This window comes from Botrytis cinerea, chromosome 15 (assembly GCF_000143535.2).
Source record: "Botrytis cinerea B05.10 chromosome 15, complete sequence".
Lineage (NCBI taxonomy): Eukaryota > Fungi > Ascomycota > Leotiomycetes > Helotiales > Sclerotiniaceae > Botrytis > Botrytis cinerea.
Window position 1 is genome coordinate 945,807 of NC_037324.1, and position 12,934 is coordinate 958,740.

The window sequence follows — 12,934 nt, forward strand, 5'->3', positions numbered from 1 at the left end:
ATATCTTCAATTTATCATATATGAAACTGAACATCAAAGCTATATTAATACTCATATTCTCCCAATCATAAAGAACGACAGCCTAAGAAATAAGAAGATCAAAAGACGAGAGCAGGTAGTAGTTTGATTGCAGATCGGAATCAGAGCCATGTAGTGTTGCTCCTTATTCCCATATCATGTCTTCAGCCCATTATGTACGTCCAGGTACTCCTCGTCTCCAATCTTCTTCTCGTCTCTGATCTTATCGTCTCCAAAACCTCCTTGTCGTAATTTTTCTCTCTGATGTTCTTCTCGTACAGGTACTTTATGACTCTGATATTCTCCTCGTCCAAGTACTTTACGACTCTGATATCCTCCTCGTGCAGGCATTATTCGACTCTGATTTTCTTCCGGAAAACCTATCATTGCCTTCTCCATAATCTTTTCCTCGCGTTGCGAAAACTGATGGTTCAGATAGCGGTAACAGTCCACAACTTCCTCGTGGATTTCTGTAACTTTTTCCAGGAGATCTTTATAGTCTACTTCCTGCTTGTTCACCATGCATTGCTTGAGAGGTTGTATGAAGTCGTCACGAAGCCGCTTGTTCAGTCCCAAGAGGGTCGCAGTTGCGCTAGCTGTAGTCAAGAGACTGTATTAGAACCGGAAGCTCAAAATTTCTTGGGATGTAGGTAACTTATCTGGAAATGTTTTAATCTCCAGATCATTTAAAATCAACTCCTGCAACTTTTCAAGGAGTTCTCCCTTGAAATTTGATGATTTGTAGCGTCCATAAGAAGACTATGAGCTAATATTAATACCGACAGCCCTGTGAATGCGGTAATCATATATCATAGTGTAGAAAGCACGATCTAATTCCAATGCGGGCCCAGCAAGCTTCATTCTTGTATCTTTATTTCTGAATACAAACGAGGTCCACCGCCGTTCTTTTCGGGCGATTTCGAAAAGCATTGATCGGCCACGCCAGTAATCTGCGCAAATTTCATTCGAAATGTCCATTGTAGTTAGATGATCATCCATACTGTAATCTGGGATGTCATATTTTGGTAGTTCAAATTCTGCGGTGCTCTCTGGATTATTCGAATCATTCTGTGTGTTGACGGCAAAATCAGCATCGCCATCATTGCCTTCGCTGCCCGAAATGTATTCAGACATCACAAAACAAGCGTTTTAGAGACCAGATAATCTATAGATCCAACACAGTCCCAGATTTTGATCTCAAAAAATCGCACTTGGGTTACATTTGATTCACGAGCGGAAAACAGATAGTGCTGCCCCGCAGATGATCACATGAGCGCCTGCATATTACCATTTGAGGTCGTTGCATAAGCAAGGATTGAGCCGAAAGTAAAGACTCCAACGAAGTCCGTTATGAATTGAAAGTTTGCTGTCTCAATCAATTACACAATAATTTTCTGACAGGCCAACATTTGCCATGAGCGGACCGAGAAAGCCAGGAGCCGGGATTATCGCAGAGACAAAGTCCTATGAAGAGCGGCTATTCCATTATGCCAATACGATGGGAGAACCGCGTTTCATGGCATTCGTTTAATTGCAAAGACTCAACATAGTTCGTCTCCAAAATGAATTGGCAAGGAAAAAGGGTAACTCGTGGACAAACATGGCGGCATCTGACGACGTTACTCGAGATCTCAGTTCAACCTTGCACCAGTATGGTATGTTTCACCCAAAGAAAAACAGAGCAAGATGAAATCCTCAGACAAATAACACATCACTTTCAAAGCCGATGCAATTAGAGATTATGCCTTTTTCTCTAGCCTTCAAAATATCAGCGGGTCTCAGGCACATGAAAAGCGTCTAGATCTCACACATGCCTTTCCCGAGATTGCCGCCTTGCCAGGAGACCCTTTTAACTCACTTTATCGTCGTCTCCCAGATCAATCTTTGATTCCAGTTGACCCTTTAAGGAAGTGGCTAAAAGCGCGTCTACCACGTCAACTAGCATACTCCAAGTGCGAGCAACTGCTTCGTACAGACGAATTTCTCAAACATGAGCCGCCAGAACAAGTTTCTCTCTTCGTAGATAAACTCGCAAGATTTATAGTCGCTTTTACTGGTGGACTAAGTCTTATAGTCCCCATGCTTATTATGAGAATTGGGGAGAATTTGACGAAGAGTCTAGTGACGACGAGTATAGCTGTGGTATTGTTTGCTGGAATCACAAGTCTTGTTCTTCGAGCAAATAACACGGAAACAGTCGCTGCAACTGCAACATATGCAGCCGTGCTTGTGGTTTTTGTTGGGACAAGTGGATGATAGAGCGAGTTGGATATTTTGACTATTGAAAATGAATTTGAGACATTGCTTTTGGTCGCGCGACTTCCATATGTGTACTGTCACGTGCGAACTAGCGATTAATCATCCACCTTTCCGACCTCCATCCGACGTGCTTGCCCCATTTCACGCAATGAATCCTCTTTTCCTGATTTCACAAAACTCAAATTGTTCGAATGTACATGATATCGCCGCAAGTGCCGCGTTTAGGAGAGGTACTAGGTTTGGGCGACAGGTAATCTTTAGTCTTAAAATGGCATCTTATGAGTTTCTTTACAACTTTTCTGGCCGGCAGATCGTCCCCTAGCCCCATCGAGGAAACAGGACTTCCTCAAAGCATCCAGACAGAAATGTTCTGATTCCAATACAAGTTTACTTGTTACGCAGCACTAAGTTTGAGTTCGTAACGAAGGTGTCTTTTCAATGTGATGCCGTGCTTTCTGTGGCACAAAATGGGAGTTCGTATTTTTGAATCTATCCTAAAAACCATGTTTTGTGGCTTTTGATAGAACTTTATTCTAAATTGGTCTGGCCCGGGTTCTATAATCGTCATCCCGCATCATTCTGACCCCACCCCACATACATTTTTAGCTTCTCCTGTTCCTGGGAAGACCTCGGTTTCTGGATTAGGCGTGGAAACGGCTTGGAGCTAGATCATTCGGATGGTGATATGGTAGTTCTTTGATCATCTTGAGTATATATACCTACTCTATATTCCTTGCTTTTTTTACTAACGATTTCCATTTCACATACCACTTTTAAGTTTCTAAATATTCAAATTCCAATTCCTTCTTTTTCTATACATAATACAAGCATTCACAATGCCTACCGTCCACGGGAAAACAGACCCAGCGATCCTCTCCCAATTCGAAAAAGACATCAAAGACGTCCATCTCATTTACGACTACGCAGCTCAGGACGCGAACGGAAATCCCGAGAAATGGAAATATGAGATGTAGCCCTCCTATCCCCATCCCATCTTCCAACTCCCCTAACACCCCCAGGTACTTCGCTCACCCTACCCTAATAATCTACGCCATCCATGGAGGGCCCATGGCCGGTCGCGTCAACTACCAACGCTGTTCCTTCCAGTGCATCCGTCCCGGTGCTCTCTGGCAATGCAACTGGCTTGAAGAAACCGGAACAATCTGCTCTCTTGTCTACGATATCCCCAATAAGAAAATCAGTACTTTACTTGCATTCTCGCAAGGACATTGGGAACACGCAAAGGAAGCACACGGGGATAAGCGAAACTCGAAAGATTTCGAACGGTGGAGAAAGTTGGGGAAGATTGGAGGACCAACGGATAGGTATTTGCTGAATGAGCAGGCGGATATTCTGGAGTGTTTTAAGGGGAAGGGAGATTTGGAGTGGGTGGAGGAGGATGTGGAGACTATGTGAGGAGTTGGGTTGGACCACAATTTACATAGAATAAATAATGTATAAAACGTGTAACAACACCAGTAAAGAAAGCGCAGCAATAAATTTCAGGTTATATCATTATCGGTTTGTGTATAAGATTATTTTGTGTATGGAAATGACCCGTAAAAGCTCCTTCCCATCAGACTAACGCCTCACCACCATTTATCCTCATGTCAATTTAACCAACCATTTTGCGCCCATAAAAAATAAACCTCTAATCTGCAAGTTTTCTCTTTTGTCGCTCTCTCTCCATTTTCTTGAAGAAAGCAGAACTCTCTCCTTTGTTCTTCTTCAGATCCTTATTTCTACTCCTATTTTGCTCAACATATGCCATATCTTGTCCACCAGCCAAGTCCGCGAGTTTGCCCGCCGTTCTTCTAACATTCGACTTCTTTTTCGGTCTGGCTTTGCCGTCGTTTCGATGGAACAAATCATCTCTGAGATCTTCCTGGAACTTCTCCTCGTCCATGTTGTGAAGCATCACGTTTTGTAAAAGCTCTCTTCGGTCCTGAGGTGTGTTGAATGCAAGACCAGGGAGATCTTCAATACCCTGTAGATGAGTGATAGCTTTGAATGCATAACCTTGATCGACAAGGAATGCCTGACGCTTTGAAGAGTAGTACATCTCTTTGGTATCTTTCGAAACTAAAGAATAGAAGAATGCGTTGAAACCTTCATCGTTTCTACGTTTTGCTCTAAGAATTCTGCCCAATCTTTGTGCTTCCTGTCGACGGGAACCAAAATGAGAGGAGATTTGGATAAGACATGTTGCTTCAGGTAGATCGAGAGAAGTGTCACCAATCTTCGAAAGAAATAGTGTATTGATATTGGGATTGTGTTGGAAATTCTCCAGAATTCGAAGACGTTCGGTCTGAACCGTACCACCATAAATGAAAACTTTCCCCAACTTTTGGGCGTAGACATGCAAGGCGTAAACATTGTCAGAAAACACAATGATTTTATCGCCACGCTTCTCATGATAGTCTATCAAAAACTGACACGCCTGGAACTTCCGAGGATTCATTGTAGATATCAAGCCCTGCTTGCGACTGGGTGCTTTCAAATACTCCGAGTGAAATTCAGTGGTCATTGGGCACCAGACTTCTGCACATTGAACTCTCGCAATGTGACCTTGAGCTGCGAGTTCCATCCAGTTGGCTTCATACAATTTGGGACCGATCAAGAAGTTCAAATCTTCAATTTTATCATCCTCACGAAGTAATGTGGCCGTCAAACCTAGTTTCGAATGAGTTTTGATTGACGAGGTGACTTTTCTGAAAATTTGAGCGGGGACAACGTGGACCTCATCTAGAAGCATCAACCCCCATTCTCTGCTCGTCAAGAAATCCATCATCTTTTGGGCGTCGAAAGCTCGCGCACGTGTCTGCGTGACCATAGAATAAGTTGTGACAATGATACCGGTACTCCTTGTAAATTTTTCTTTGTGGTCCGAAGTGAATACCGCAATATCAGCTGGGTTGATGTTGGACCATTTTAGAAATTCCTGCCGCCATTGAACAACTGACATAGAACTTGTGCAGAGGACAATGACACCCTTTTTGATTGTGCAAGCCGCGGTGATACCAACTAAGGTTTTCCCAGCTCCACAAGGCAACACAATAATACCACTCTTAGCTCGACCATTACCAAACATTTTACTCAAGCTTTTCTCCTGATAATGTCGAATTTGGGCACTAGGCCTCAAATCAATCTCGAGATTCGGATTGACTTCATCGTTACGAAAATCGTATTCTTCAAGTACAGGCAGTGCGAGGTCCAGGCATCGTTTTTGTACTGCTTCTACACAATTATCAGCAATCTCAAACGAATGAACCGCCTCTTCTTCGTCGTCATCGTCGTCCTCTTCGTTAAGCTTCGCATAAATATCATCCTGCGTAGGTTCTTGTCCTGCTTGCTGTCTATCTGTTACACTCTGGCGTCTCTCCCCAGTTTGTTGAACTCCAGCTGCATTTTTTGTTCCTGGAATAACCAAGGCGCCCATACTAGGTGCTATAGCTGTAATAGTTGACCCTTGGACTCTGAGCGGACCAATTATGGGATCTGAAAGAAGACGTTGTAGCAAGTCAGGATCTGAAGTTTCGACATAATGCTTTGTATTCTTAAGGACCAGCTTGACTTTGCCGTAACTCTGAGAACAATTGATGATGAACTTTTTAACATTCTCAGGTATGGGTATCTTTGAAAGGCGGTCAAGAACATTAACAATATCCTTTGGATCCAAGCCAACTGATACAGCGGCATATAAACTATGAGGTGTTAAAGCATATTCGTGCAAAAAGCTAGGTCTCGACTTTGGCTCTGCTATTGTAGTCAGGAAATCTTGAGCATGCGCTGCTAGTGGAGAGAAACTTTCTAGGATGATGCGCGCCTTTTCAGGATCTATCCACAAAGGACGATTTGCGTGATCAGGCTTCAGTGATAGGTATGAAAAATCGTTATTGCCAAAGTGGTGACTAGCAGAGTCCCTAACTAATTTGGAATCCGATCTTGGCTTGTAACTCTCTGCTGAGAATTTATTTATAGTCTTTGCAATACTGGCTTTTTCCTCCTCTGTAGCTTCTAGACCTTGACGTTCAAGCTCGTCTACGGTACCGTCTTGATAGTCATCATCACTATCACCACTGCTCATATTACTACGAGGAGTTGCGGGTCCTGGTGTAGAGACAGCAGAGTCTTTGTTCGATTTGGTAGAGCCTCTCACACCTGGGAATTGTTAGTCATTACAGGTTCATATTAAAGCAAGTATACAGCCTCATACTTGATGTGGCTTTCCTCTTTGGAGGCATCTCGAAGTTCCTTCAAATAGTTATACCTTGTGGGTTGTTTGGTTTATTGAGAGGAACTGGAGAAACGATGATCTAGGTTTCCCTTTTAATGTCGGTGGGAGAGCTGAGAGGCGTAAGGCTGAGTTGCTGATTAATAAGCTTTCCACGCTAAAATTATTTGGTTCAGCCTGGGATTCATTGTTTAGGAACCATTTTTCTGGATCGCATGTGAAGCCGTAATTGGAGCTGGCCGATAGATATCAACAAAGTCCTCCAGCAGAAAATCGTTGGCCGACAATACACTCAAATACGTCAGATCACCATAGCCATACCATGTGGTAAGATCTGATTATTCTCAACATCATTCAGCAATTTAACAAAACTTCAGTAAACACATTCTCAACGCGCAAGTGTCCATTCGGTCGCCATGCTGTAGGAACAACCTCCCAAGATAGTCTTTCCGTACTAAACTCCAACCAAAGGTCGAAAATGGTTTGACTGTGCTGAGTGTCACCAAGAAACTGAATCACATCCTCTCAAGAAAACCACAGAAATGGTAATACACTGTCCCTACACCCCGCTCTCCTCGACCCCTCATACTAACCACAGTGTGAAGACATTCGCATGCAAAAAATGTAAGAAGGCATTCAGAAAGGATTTCGCCGATGAGACGGATGACGGAGACGAATACTGTCCGCACTGCGATAATCATTATGTTATCGATGCGATCGAGCCAAAACCAATGCTGAAATTCGAAGGCGAGGATGTCAGGAAGGACAGTAGAATGATTAAGGATGATCGACTGCAAGGAAAAGAACAGAGAACTATCTTCGATGTGGAGGAGGCTCCAAACAAGTTGGGATAATACGACACGTCATGAACATGGAAAGTAAAAAGGGGTCTGAATTTAGCGGCATGGGAAATTGGGACGCAGAGCGAATGATTAATAAGAAGTTCATATGCAGATATGACAGAAGTAATACTGTTATGGCACATGGCGGTCAACATGAACTTGAGATGCATCAGAAGCATCAAAGCTGTGTCATTTCGTCGCTCATTGCTATATTACAGAGGCTCTATGAAGTGCAGAAAGTCATAAATATCAATCCACTTATTGGGCAGCAGCATCGTCAGGTCCTCTCGCCAAGATTGAAGTGGTGCCTCCCGAACGACCACCCTTCTTCTTAGCAGCCTCCTCAGATTTCTCTTGCTCAATATCCTTCACATATTTCTCAATATCCTCCACTGGCAACATCTCAATGAGCTTGCCTGGTGCCATGATAGCAATCTCAATATTCTTCGCTCCAGTTTGGACAACCTCCAGTAAAGACTTGATTGTCAATTTGATAGTAGCTTCCCTATCCATATCATCCTTGTGGTTTCTCTCTAGGAATTCTCGTACAGTCTTGCTTGATCTGCCGATAGCATTGGCTTTCCTAGAAGCTTGTTAGAATATTTGAAATCCATAGATAAAATCAACATACCATGCGGAGTAGATTCCAGATGGCTCTGTTTGGTATAACCTTGGAGTCTGATCGTTGGGGTCGAATCCGACAATCAAAGTACTAATACCAAACGGTCTAACACCACCACTTTGTGTATATCTTTGTTGCACACCAGCCACATACTTGGTGATGTACTCTATTGTAACTGGATCCTCCACAGTAAGACGATGTGACTGTGCTTCTAATCTTGCCTTGTCGACCAAGATTCTTGCATCGGCATTGAGACCTGCAAAAGCTAGGCAAACGTGGGTATCGACGAGACCAATTTTTGATGGCGTAATACGGGTATCTTGTAACTTCATTGCGGAACGCTTCTCACATCCTAGAACGACAATATCCTTGCCCTTTACTCCGACGGCGCATGTTCCTAGATTGAAGCATAAGCTGTTGTCCACTGGTTGCTTATAGCTATTTTAAGTACCTCTCTTGACTGCTTCGAGAGCATATTCGACTTGGAAAACATGGCCATCCGGACTATGGCAACTGTTAGATTGACTTTGAAAGACGAATCAAGTCGTAAACTAACCTGAAAACTATTATATGTTAGCTACCTTTATTAATCTATTTGCCCAATGGAAATAGCTTACCAGACAACGCTCTATCATATCCTGAAGCCATAATTTATGATAATCTGAACCGTAAAGTGAAATTAAATGGAGTTTTGGGGTATTTTGAAAAGGATCGAAGCTTAATGGAAAATGCGGGAAATATTGATGAAGCTTGATGTTTGAACTGCAGGCAGCTCAGCATACGAAGCTACGCGACAGGAAGGTCCAACGGACATGAGCCTGGCTTTATAATCCTCAGGCATCAATTCAACAAGGCTGTAAATATGCGGGATGTCCGCCAAGGTAGCGCACGAGCCATGTTATCACAAGGCAAAATCACAGCCTTTCGAAATTTGGCCAAAACGCCCCGAGCCATTGCGAATCGAGTTCTTTCTCCAAATCCTCCAGACAATTTTTTTCAATCTCATGAAATCCTCAAGATTCTAAACTTACAAGAAAATATGTATCTTTCCCAAAAGCCCCAAAGTTGAAAGTTCACTCAGACGTGCAACAAAACTTTTGGCAGAGATAGACTAATAAGCTTGGATAAAGCTCGCCATTGTGACCCCACTCTTAATTTCTTCCCCTCAAGATTTTGGGAAGCCTTCTTCAACTTGGACATTGCAAACATGGCAGTTCGATCACGCATTGCTCTCGCGGCCCGCAGGGCTAGAGTATCGCCGGCGTCATCTTCATGCTCGAAAATAAGATCGTTACGACCATTGACTCAAACTCGATGGCAAAGTACCGCCAGTACGGAGGACACTGAAGGGATAGCCAAAGGAACAACTGGCACATCGAAGACCATAAAATTTACATCCGAAACCTATCCTGATATCAAACGAGACTCGAGGTTCGCAAAAATCACCGAGGAAAATGTGAAGTTTTTCAAGGATTTACTAGGGAAGGAATCTGCTATTATTGATGGAGTTACAAAGGATGCTACAGATGATCTTGAACCTTTCAATGGAGACTGGATGCGCAAATATAGAGGTCATACAAGTTTAGTTTTGAAGCCTGGGTCCACCGAGGAAGTGAGCAGGATTTTGAAATACTGCAATGATAATATGCTAGCAGTTGTACCACAAGGTGGAAACACTGGACTTGTCGGAGGGTCTGTTCCTGTATTCGACGAAATTGTTATCAACATGAGCCGAATGAACCAAATTCGATCGTTTGATGAGGTCTCAGGTACTCTCGTTGTGGACGCTGGTGTTGTTTTGGAAGTCGCGGACAATTATTTGGCAGAGCGTAAACATATCTTCCCATTAGATCTGGGCGCAAAAGGATCATGTCATATTGGAGGTAATGTAGCAACGAATGCTGGAGGTTTGAGGCTATTACGATACGGAAGTTTGCACGGAAATGTTCTCGGAATTGAAGCAGTTCTACCAGATGGAACAATTGTGGATGATCTCTCCAAATTGCGAAAAAACAATACTGGTTATGACTTGAAACAATTGTTCATTGGTGGTGAAGGCACAATCGGCATAATCACTGGTATCTCAATCATTTGTCCTCAGCGATCAAACGCTATCAATGTTGCATTCTTTGGTCTCGAATCTTTCGAAAAGGTCCAAGAAGCTTTCAAAGAGGCGAAAGGTCAACTTTCCGAAATCCTCTCTGCTTTCGAACTTATGGACAGCCACAGCCAAGATTTAGTTCAAAGAGTAACAAAAAACAAAAGACCATTGGAGGGTGAGTATCCTTTCTATTGTCTCATCGAAACCAGCGGTTCCAATTCCGAACATGACCAAGAGAAACTGAATAATTTCCTCGAACATGTCATGGAGAAAGAAATCGTCTCAGATGGTACCTTAGCCGAGAACGCCACACAAATCAAGGCTCTGTGGAGCTGGAGAGAAGGTATCCCCGAGTCTCTTGGTCACTGGGGTGGTGTTTACAAGTACGACCTTTCCATTCCTTTGAAAGAACTCTATCAACTCGTTGAAGATGTACGGGAAAAAATCACTGAAGCTGGTCTCATCGGCGACACTGAAGATCACCCAGTCGTAGGCGTAGTAGGTTATGGTCACATGGGAGATTCGAATTTGCATCTCAATGTAGCTACTCGAAGCTACGATAAAAGAGTCGAGAAAGTACTAGAACCATTTGTATACGAATGGATTGCGAAGAGAAATGGAAGTATCAGTGCTGAGCATGGGCTAGGCTTGGCAAAGAAGAATTATATTGGATATAGTAGGAGTGAGACGATGATTGGATTGATGAAGGGGATTAAGAACCTCTATGATCCTGTAAGTTCTATTGCCATACCTCGAGAATTAGATTTGTGGATATGTACTGACTTTGCATAGAATGGAATTATGAATCCATATAAATATATCTGAGTGGATATGAAAAGGCTTGCGGCTGTAGTTTAGGACAACACCACATGTTTATAAGGGAGTTGGATACCATCTTTGTTAAGCGGGAAGAGAAAAGTCAAGTGAATGAAGGATGTTATATATTCATACTGTATATCAAAACTCTTGAAGTATACAACACTCATTATGAAACAGCGAGACGTTTCATGCACAACTGAAAGTTTTGACCTCAAGTACTGAAATAACTTGATGCTTGCTCATTTACTTTGTACTCATGCATTGTAAATATCAGTAATACCCTTTCAACTGATGCCTCCAACTTAGCTTGTACCTCTCGTCTCATTTTCAATTTCTAGTTCTGATCCCATATCTACAAGAAGTCTTCCCACAAATTACCAAAAACTCAATCCTTTTATAAAACCGGTATCAGATAAATCAGACCTGAATTAACGATATCGTCCAAGAAGCTTCACACAACCCATCATCACTTCAAAAGAATCCTCTTCTATTAATCCTTATTTATCGTTCGCAAAATCCAAGTAATTACAGATCTGACCTTTTCGATTGTCGCGATTACCATTAACCCGTGCAACAGCGCCGTGACAACCTAGTGGCCCAAATCTTCAATATCTCAGCAATTTCGTACCCCGCCACACAGTTACATAAAATATCAGCTCTTATCAATCCCGCACTGAACCCCCCGCATGAGCGCACGTCATATTCTCTCCACCTGCCTTTCCGAGCGACCAAAGTAGTAAGCCGAGGAACATAAACATACATATCCGTGATCACCGCACTAACCTATATATATATATACAGAACCCTCACCCCCCCCCCCCCCCCTCCTCATCCTCATCCCTCCCTCCAAATCTCCAAATCTCCAAATCTCTCTCGCAGCATGTCCAACCCCTCACCCCTCGTCCACTTCTACGACCTCTCCGGACCGCAACCCTGGTCCCCCGCCTGCTGGCGCACGCGCTACGCGCTCAACTACAAAAACATCCCGTACCGCGTCGAGAAACTCTCCTACCCTAGCATCGCACCGCTTTGCCAGTCCCTCTTTCCCGCTATGCCACTTCCCCGCGCTACTGTGCCTATTATCCAGATTTTAGAGGCGCCCCAATGCGCCCTGAATGATTCCACGCCGATTGCGCAATTGTTGAACGAGAGGTTTACGGAGGGCGATGGGTATCGCGATTTAAAGGGTGTGGACGAGGTGCGGGCGTATGAGGATGAGGAGGTGCGCGGCTTGGGGGGTGTGATTTTGAAGTGGATTGTCTATGATGTTTTTGAGAATGCGTTGGATGGGGGGGATGGGTCGAGGGAGTATTTTAGGAGGACGAGGGAGGAGTTTTTTGGGTGTGGGTTGGAGGATGTTGTGGGGGTGAGGGGGGGTGGGGAGGCGGTTTTACTCGAGGAGTTGAGGGGGAGGTGGGCGGGGTTGAGAGAGAGGATGAGGAGGGATGATGGGGAGGGTGATCGTGAGTTTTTCTTTTTTCTTTTTCATTTTCTCTTTGTGATTGCTTGCTTGTTTGTTTGAGTTTGGTTTTGAAGTGAATGAGTGGAGTGCTGATGATAGATAGCGACGTATGTGGATTTCTACGATGCTGCTAATGTGAAGTGGGTTGGGGCGGCTTCGGAGGAGAAGTTGCAAAAGCTTATGGATTTGTATGGAGATGATACTTTTGTCAAGTTGATGAAGAAGGTTGAGCCGTGGTCTCGATGATAAGCGAGTAGAAAGCAGATGCGAAATAGTGGAAGGGAAAGCTAGTAGCGGAAAAAAGGGTGCAAATCGCTAATATCTGGTATGATTGATTCGACAAAAGGTTTACTTATCAAGTTGTGGTCAATTGGAATTTGAGTTATACCGCGTAAACTATCCCTCTATATGATAAAGAGAGTCTTATGCCTAAAGAATTCTGTGCTACGATTGTCATACCCTATAACAAGTCTTCAACGCAAATATATTATGTCGCGATGGCTTAACTTGTCGCTCAGTATCGGGGAGAATTTAGTCCAAATGGCCGTCTGTAAAGCCCAAGGAAAGAAAGAAGAAA

At 43.5% G+C, this 12,934-nt stretch overlaps 8 protein-coding genes across 9 annotated transcripts; 5 read left to right on the forward strand and 3 right to left on the reverse strand.

Moving 5' to 3' along the window:
* Positions 1 to 40: 40 nt before the first annotated feature.
* Positions 41 to 1,247, reverse strand: BCIN_15g02670 (hypothetical protein). The gene has a single exon (XM_024697505.1). The coding sequence runs from the start codon at positions 1,150 to 1,152 to the stop codon at positions 778 to 780; it is 375 nt and encodes a 124-aa protein (XP_024553321.1). The 5' UTR covers positions 1,153 to 1,247; the 3' UTR covers positions 41 to 777.
* A 64-nt stretch (positions 1,248 to 1,311) lies between these two features.
* On the forward strand, positions 1,312 to 2,337 carry BCIN_15g02680 (hypothetical protein). 2 transcript variants are annotated; one of them, XM_001558162.2, is made up of 2 exons: positions 1,312 to 1,673; positions 1,742 to 2,337. In XM_001558162.2, the coding sequence occupies exons 1-2, from the start codon at positions 1,619 to 1,621 to the stop codon at positions 2,272 to 2,274; spliced, it is 588 nt and encodes a 195-aa protein (XP_001558212.1). In that variant the 5' UTR covers positions 1,312 to 1,618; the 3' UTR covers positions 2,275 to 2,337. The 2 variants fall into 2 exon arrangements, with proteins under 2 accessions (XP_001558212.1, XP_024553322.1); XM_024697506.1 differs by having other exon boundaries at positions 1,312 to 2,337.
* A 638-nt stretch (positions 2,338 to 2,975) lies between these two features.
* Positions 2,976 to 3,792, forward strand: BCIN_15g02690 (hypothetical protein). Its single transcript, XM_024697507.1, has 2 exons — positions 2,976 to 3,247; positions 3,297 to 3,792. Exons 1-2 carry the CDS (start codon positions 3,114 to 3,116, stop codon positions 3,691 to 3,693), a joined length of 531 nt encoding a protein of 176 aa, XP_024553323.1. The 5' UTR covers positions 2,976 to 3,113; the 3' UTR covers positions 3,694 to 3,792.
* A 9-nt stretch (positions 3,793 to 3,801) lies between these two features.
* Bcssl2 lies at positions 3,802 to 6,614 on the reverse strand. The gene is made up of 2 exons (XM_001558164.2): positions 6,494 to 6,614; positions 3,802 to 6,438 (listed from the first exon to the last, which is right to left on the reverse strand). Exons 1-2 carry the CDS (start codon positions 6,519 to 6,521, stop codon positions 3,929 to 3,931), a joined length of 2,538 nt encoding a protein of 845 aa, XP_001558214.1. The 5' UTR covers positions 6,522 to 6,614; the 3' UTR covers positions 3,802 to 3,928.
* Positions 6,615 to 6,719: 105 nt separating this feature from the next.
* BCIN_15g02710 (hypothetical protein) lies at positions 6,720 to 7,504 on the forward strand. Its single transcript, XM_024697508.1, has 4 exons — positions 6,720 to 6,838; positions 6,889 to 6,932; positions 6,983 to 7,056; positions 7,117 to 7,504. The coding sequence occupies exons 1-4, from the start codon at positions 6,834 to 6,836 to the stop codon at positions 7,363 to 7,365; spliced, it is 372 nt and encodes a 123-aa protein (XP_024553324.1). The 5' UTR covers positions 6,720 to 6,833; the 3' UTR covers positions 7,366 to 7,504.
* An 18-nt stretch (positions 7,505 to 7,522) lies between these two features.
* Positions 7,523 to 8,750, reverse strand: Bcpre6. Its single transcript, XM_001558166.2, has 5 exons — positions 8,593 to 8,750; positions 8,532 to 8,538; positions 8,427 to 8,479; positions 7,985 to 8,372; positions 7,523 to 7,936 (listed from the first exon to the last, which is right to left on the reverse strand). Exons 1-5 carry the CDS (start codon positions 8,621 to 8,623, stop codon positions 7,612 to 7,614), a joined length of 804 nt encoding a protein of 267 aa, XP_001558216.1. The 5' UTR covers positions 8,624 to 8,750; the 3' UTR covers positions 7,523 to 7,611.
* A 210-nt stretch (positions 8,751 to 8,960) lies between these two features.
* On the forward strand, positions 8,961 to 11,182 carry BCIN_15g02730 (hypothetical protein). The gene is made up of 2 exons (XM_001558167.2): positions 8,961 to 10,808; positions 10,869 to 11,182. Exons 1-2 carry the CDS (start codon positions 9,183 to 9,185, stop codon positions 10,899 to 10,901), a joined length of 1,659 nt encoding a protein of 552 aa, XP_001558217.1. The 5' UTR covers positions 8,961 to 9,182; the 3' UTR covers positions 10,902 to 11,182.
* Positions 11,183 to 11,695: 513 nt separating this feature from the next.
* BCIN_15g02740 (hypothetical protein) lies at positions 11,696 to 12,813 on the forward strand. Its single transcript, XM_001558168.2, has 2 exons — positions 11,696 to 12,358; positions 12,461 to 12,813. Exons 1-2 carry the CDS (start codon positions 11,776 to 11,778, stop codon positions 12,601 to 12,603), a joined length of 726 nt encoding a protein of 241 aa, XP_001558218.2. The 5' UTR covers positions 11,696 to 11,775; the 3' UTR covers positions 12,604 to 12,813.
* The last annotated feature ends 121 nt before the right edge of the window (positions 12,814 to 12,934 follow it).

Excerpts from the sequence above, each read along its gene's own strand:
- BCIN_15g02710 (XM_024697508.1), top strand. Across the intron at positions 6,933-6,982 it reads GTCCATTCGGTCGCCATGCT|GTCGAAAATGGTTTGACTGT; the intron begins GTAGGAACAACC and ends CTCCAACCAAAG. Across the intron at positions 7,057-7,116 it reads TCAAGAAAACCACAGAAATG|ACATTCGCATGCAAAAAATG; the intron begins GTAATACACTGT and ends CACAGTGTGAAG.
- BCIN_15g02680 (XM_001558162.2), top strand. The coding sequence starts at position 1,619 with ATGGCGGCATCTGACGACGTTACTCGAGATCTCAGTTCAACCTTGCAC. Across the intron at positions 1,674-1,741 it reads TTCAACCTTGCACCAGTATG|CCGATGCAATTAGAGATTAT; the intron begins GTATGTTTCACC and ends TCACTTTCAAAG.
- BCIN_15g02670 (XM_024697505.1), bottom strand. The coding sequence starts at position 1,152 with ATGTCTGAATACATTTCGGGCAGCGAAGGCAATGATGGCGATGCTGAT.
- BCIN_15g02740 (XM_001558168.2), top strand. The coding sequence starts at position 11,776 with ATGTCCAACCCCTCACCCCTCGTCCACTTCTACGACCTCTCCGGACCG. Across the intron at positions 12,359-12,460 it reads GGATGATGGGGAGGGTGATC|CGACGTATGTGGATTTCTAC; the intron begins GTGAGTTTTTCT and ends GATGATAGATAG.
- Bcssl2 (XM_001558164.2), bottom strand. The coding sequence starts at position 6,521 with ATGCCTCCAAAGAGGAAAGCCACATCAA. Across the intron at positions 6,439-6,493 it reads AAAGAGGAAAGCCACATCAA|GTGTGAGAGGCTCTACCAAA; the intron begins GTATGAGGCTGT and ends AACAATTCCCAG.
- Bcpre6 (XM_001558166.2), bottom strand. The coding sequence starts at position 8,623 with ATGGCTTCAGGATATGATAGAGCGTTGTCTG. Across the intron at positions 8,373-8,426 it reads TCTCGAAGCAGTCAAGAGAG|GAACATGCGCCGTCGGAGTA; the intron begins GTACTTAAAATA and ends GCTTCAATCTAG. Across the intron at positions 7,937-7,984 it reads TCTGGAATCTACTCCGCATG|GAAAGCCAATGCTATCGGCA; the intron begins GTATGTTGATTT and ends ACAAGCTTCTAG.
- BCIN_15g02730 (XM_001558167.2), top strand. The coding sequence starts at position 9,183 with ATGGCAGTTCGATCACGCATTGCTCTCGCGGCCCGCAGGGCTAGAGTA. Across the intron at positions 10,809-10,868 it reads TTAAGAACCTCTATGATCCT|AATGGAATTATGAATCCATA; the intron begins GTAAGTTCTATT and ends GACTTTGCATAG.
- BCIN_15g02690 (XM_024697507.1), top strand. The coding sequence starts at position 3,114 with ATGCCTACCGTCCACGGGAAAACAGACCCAGCGATCCTCTCCCAATTC. Across the intron at positions 3,248-3,296 it reads GAGAAATGGAAATATGAGAT|GTACTTCGCTCACCCTACCC; the intron begins GTAGCCCTCCTA and ends TAACACCCCCAG.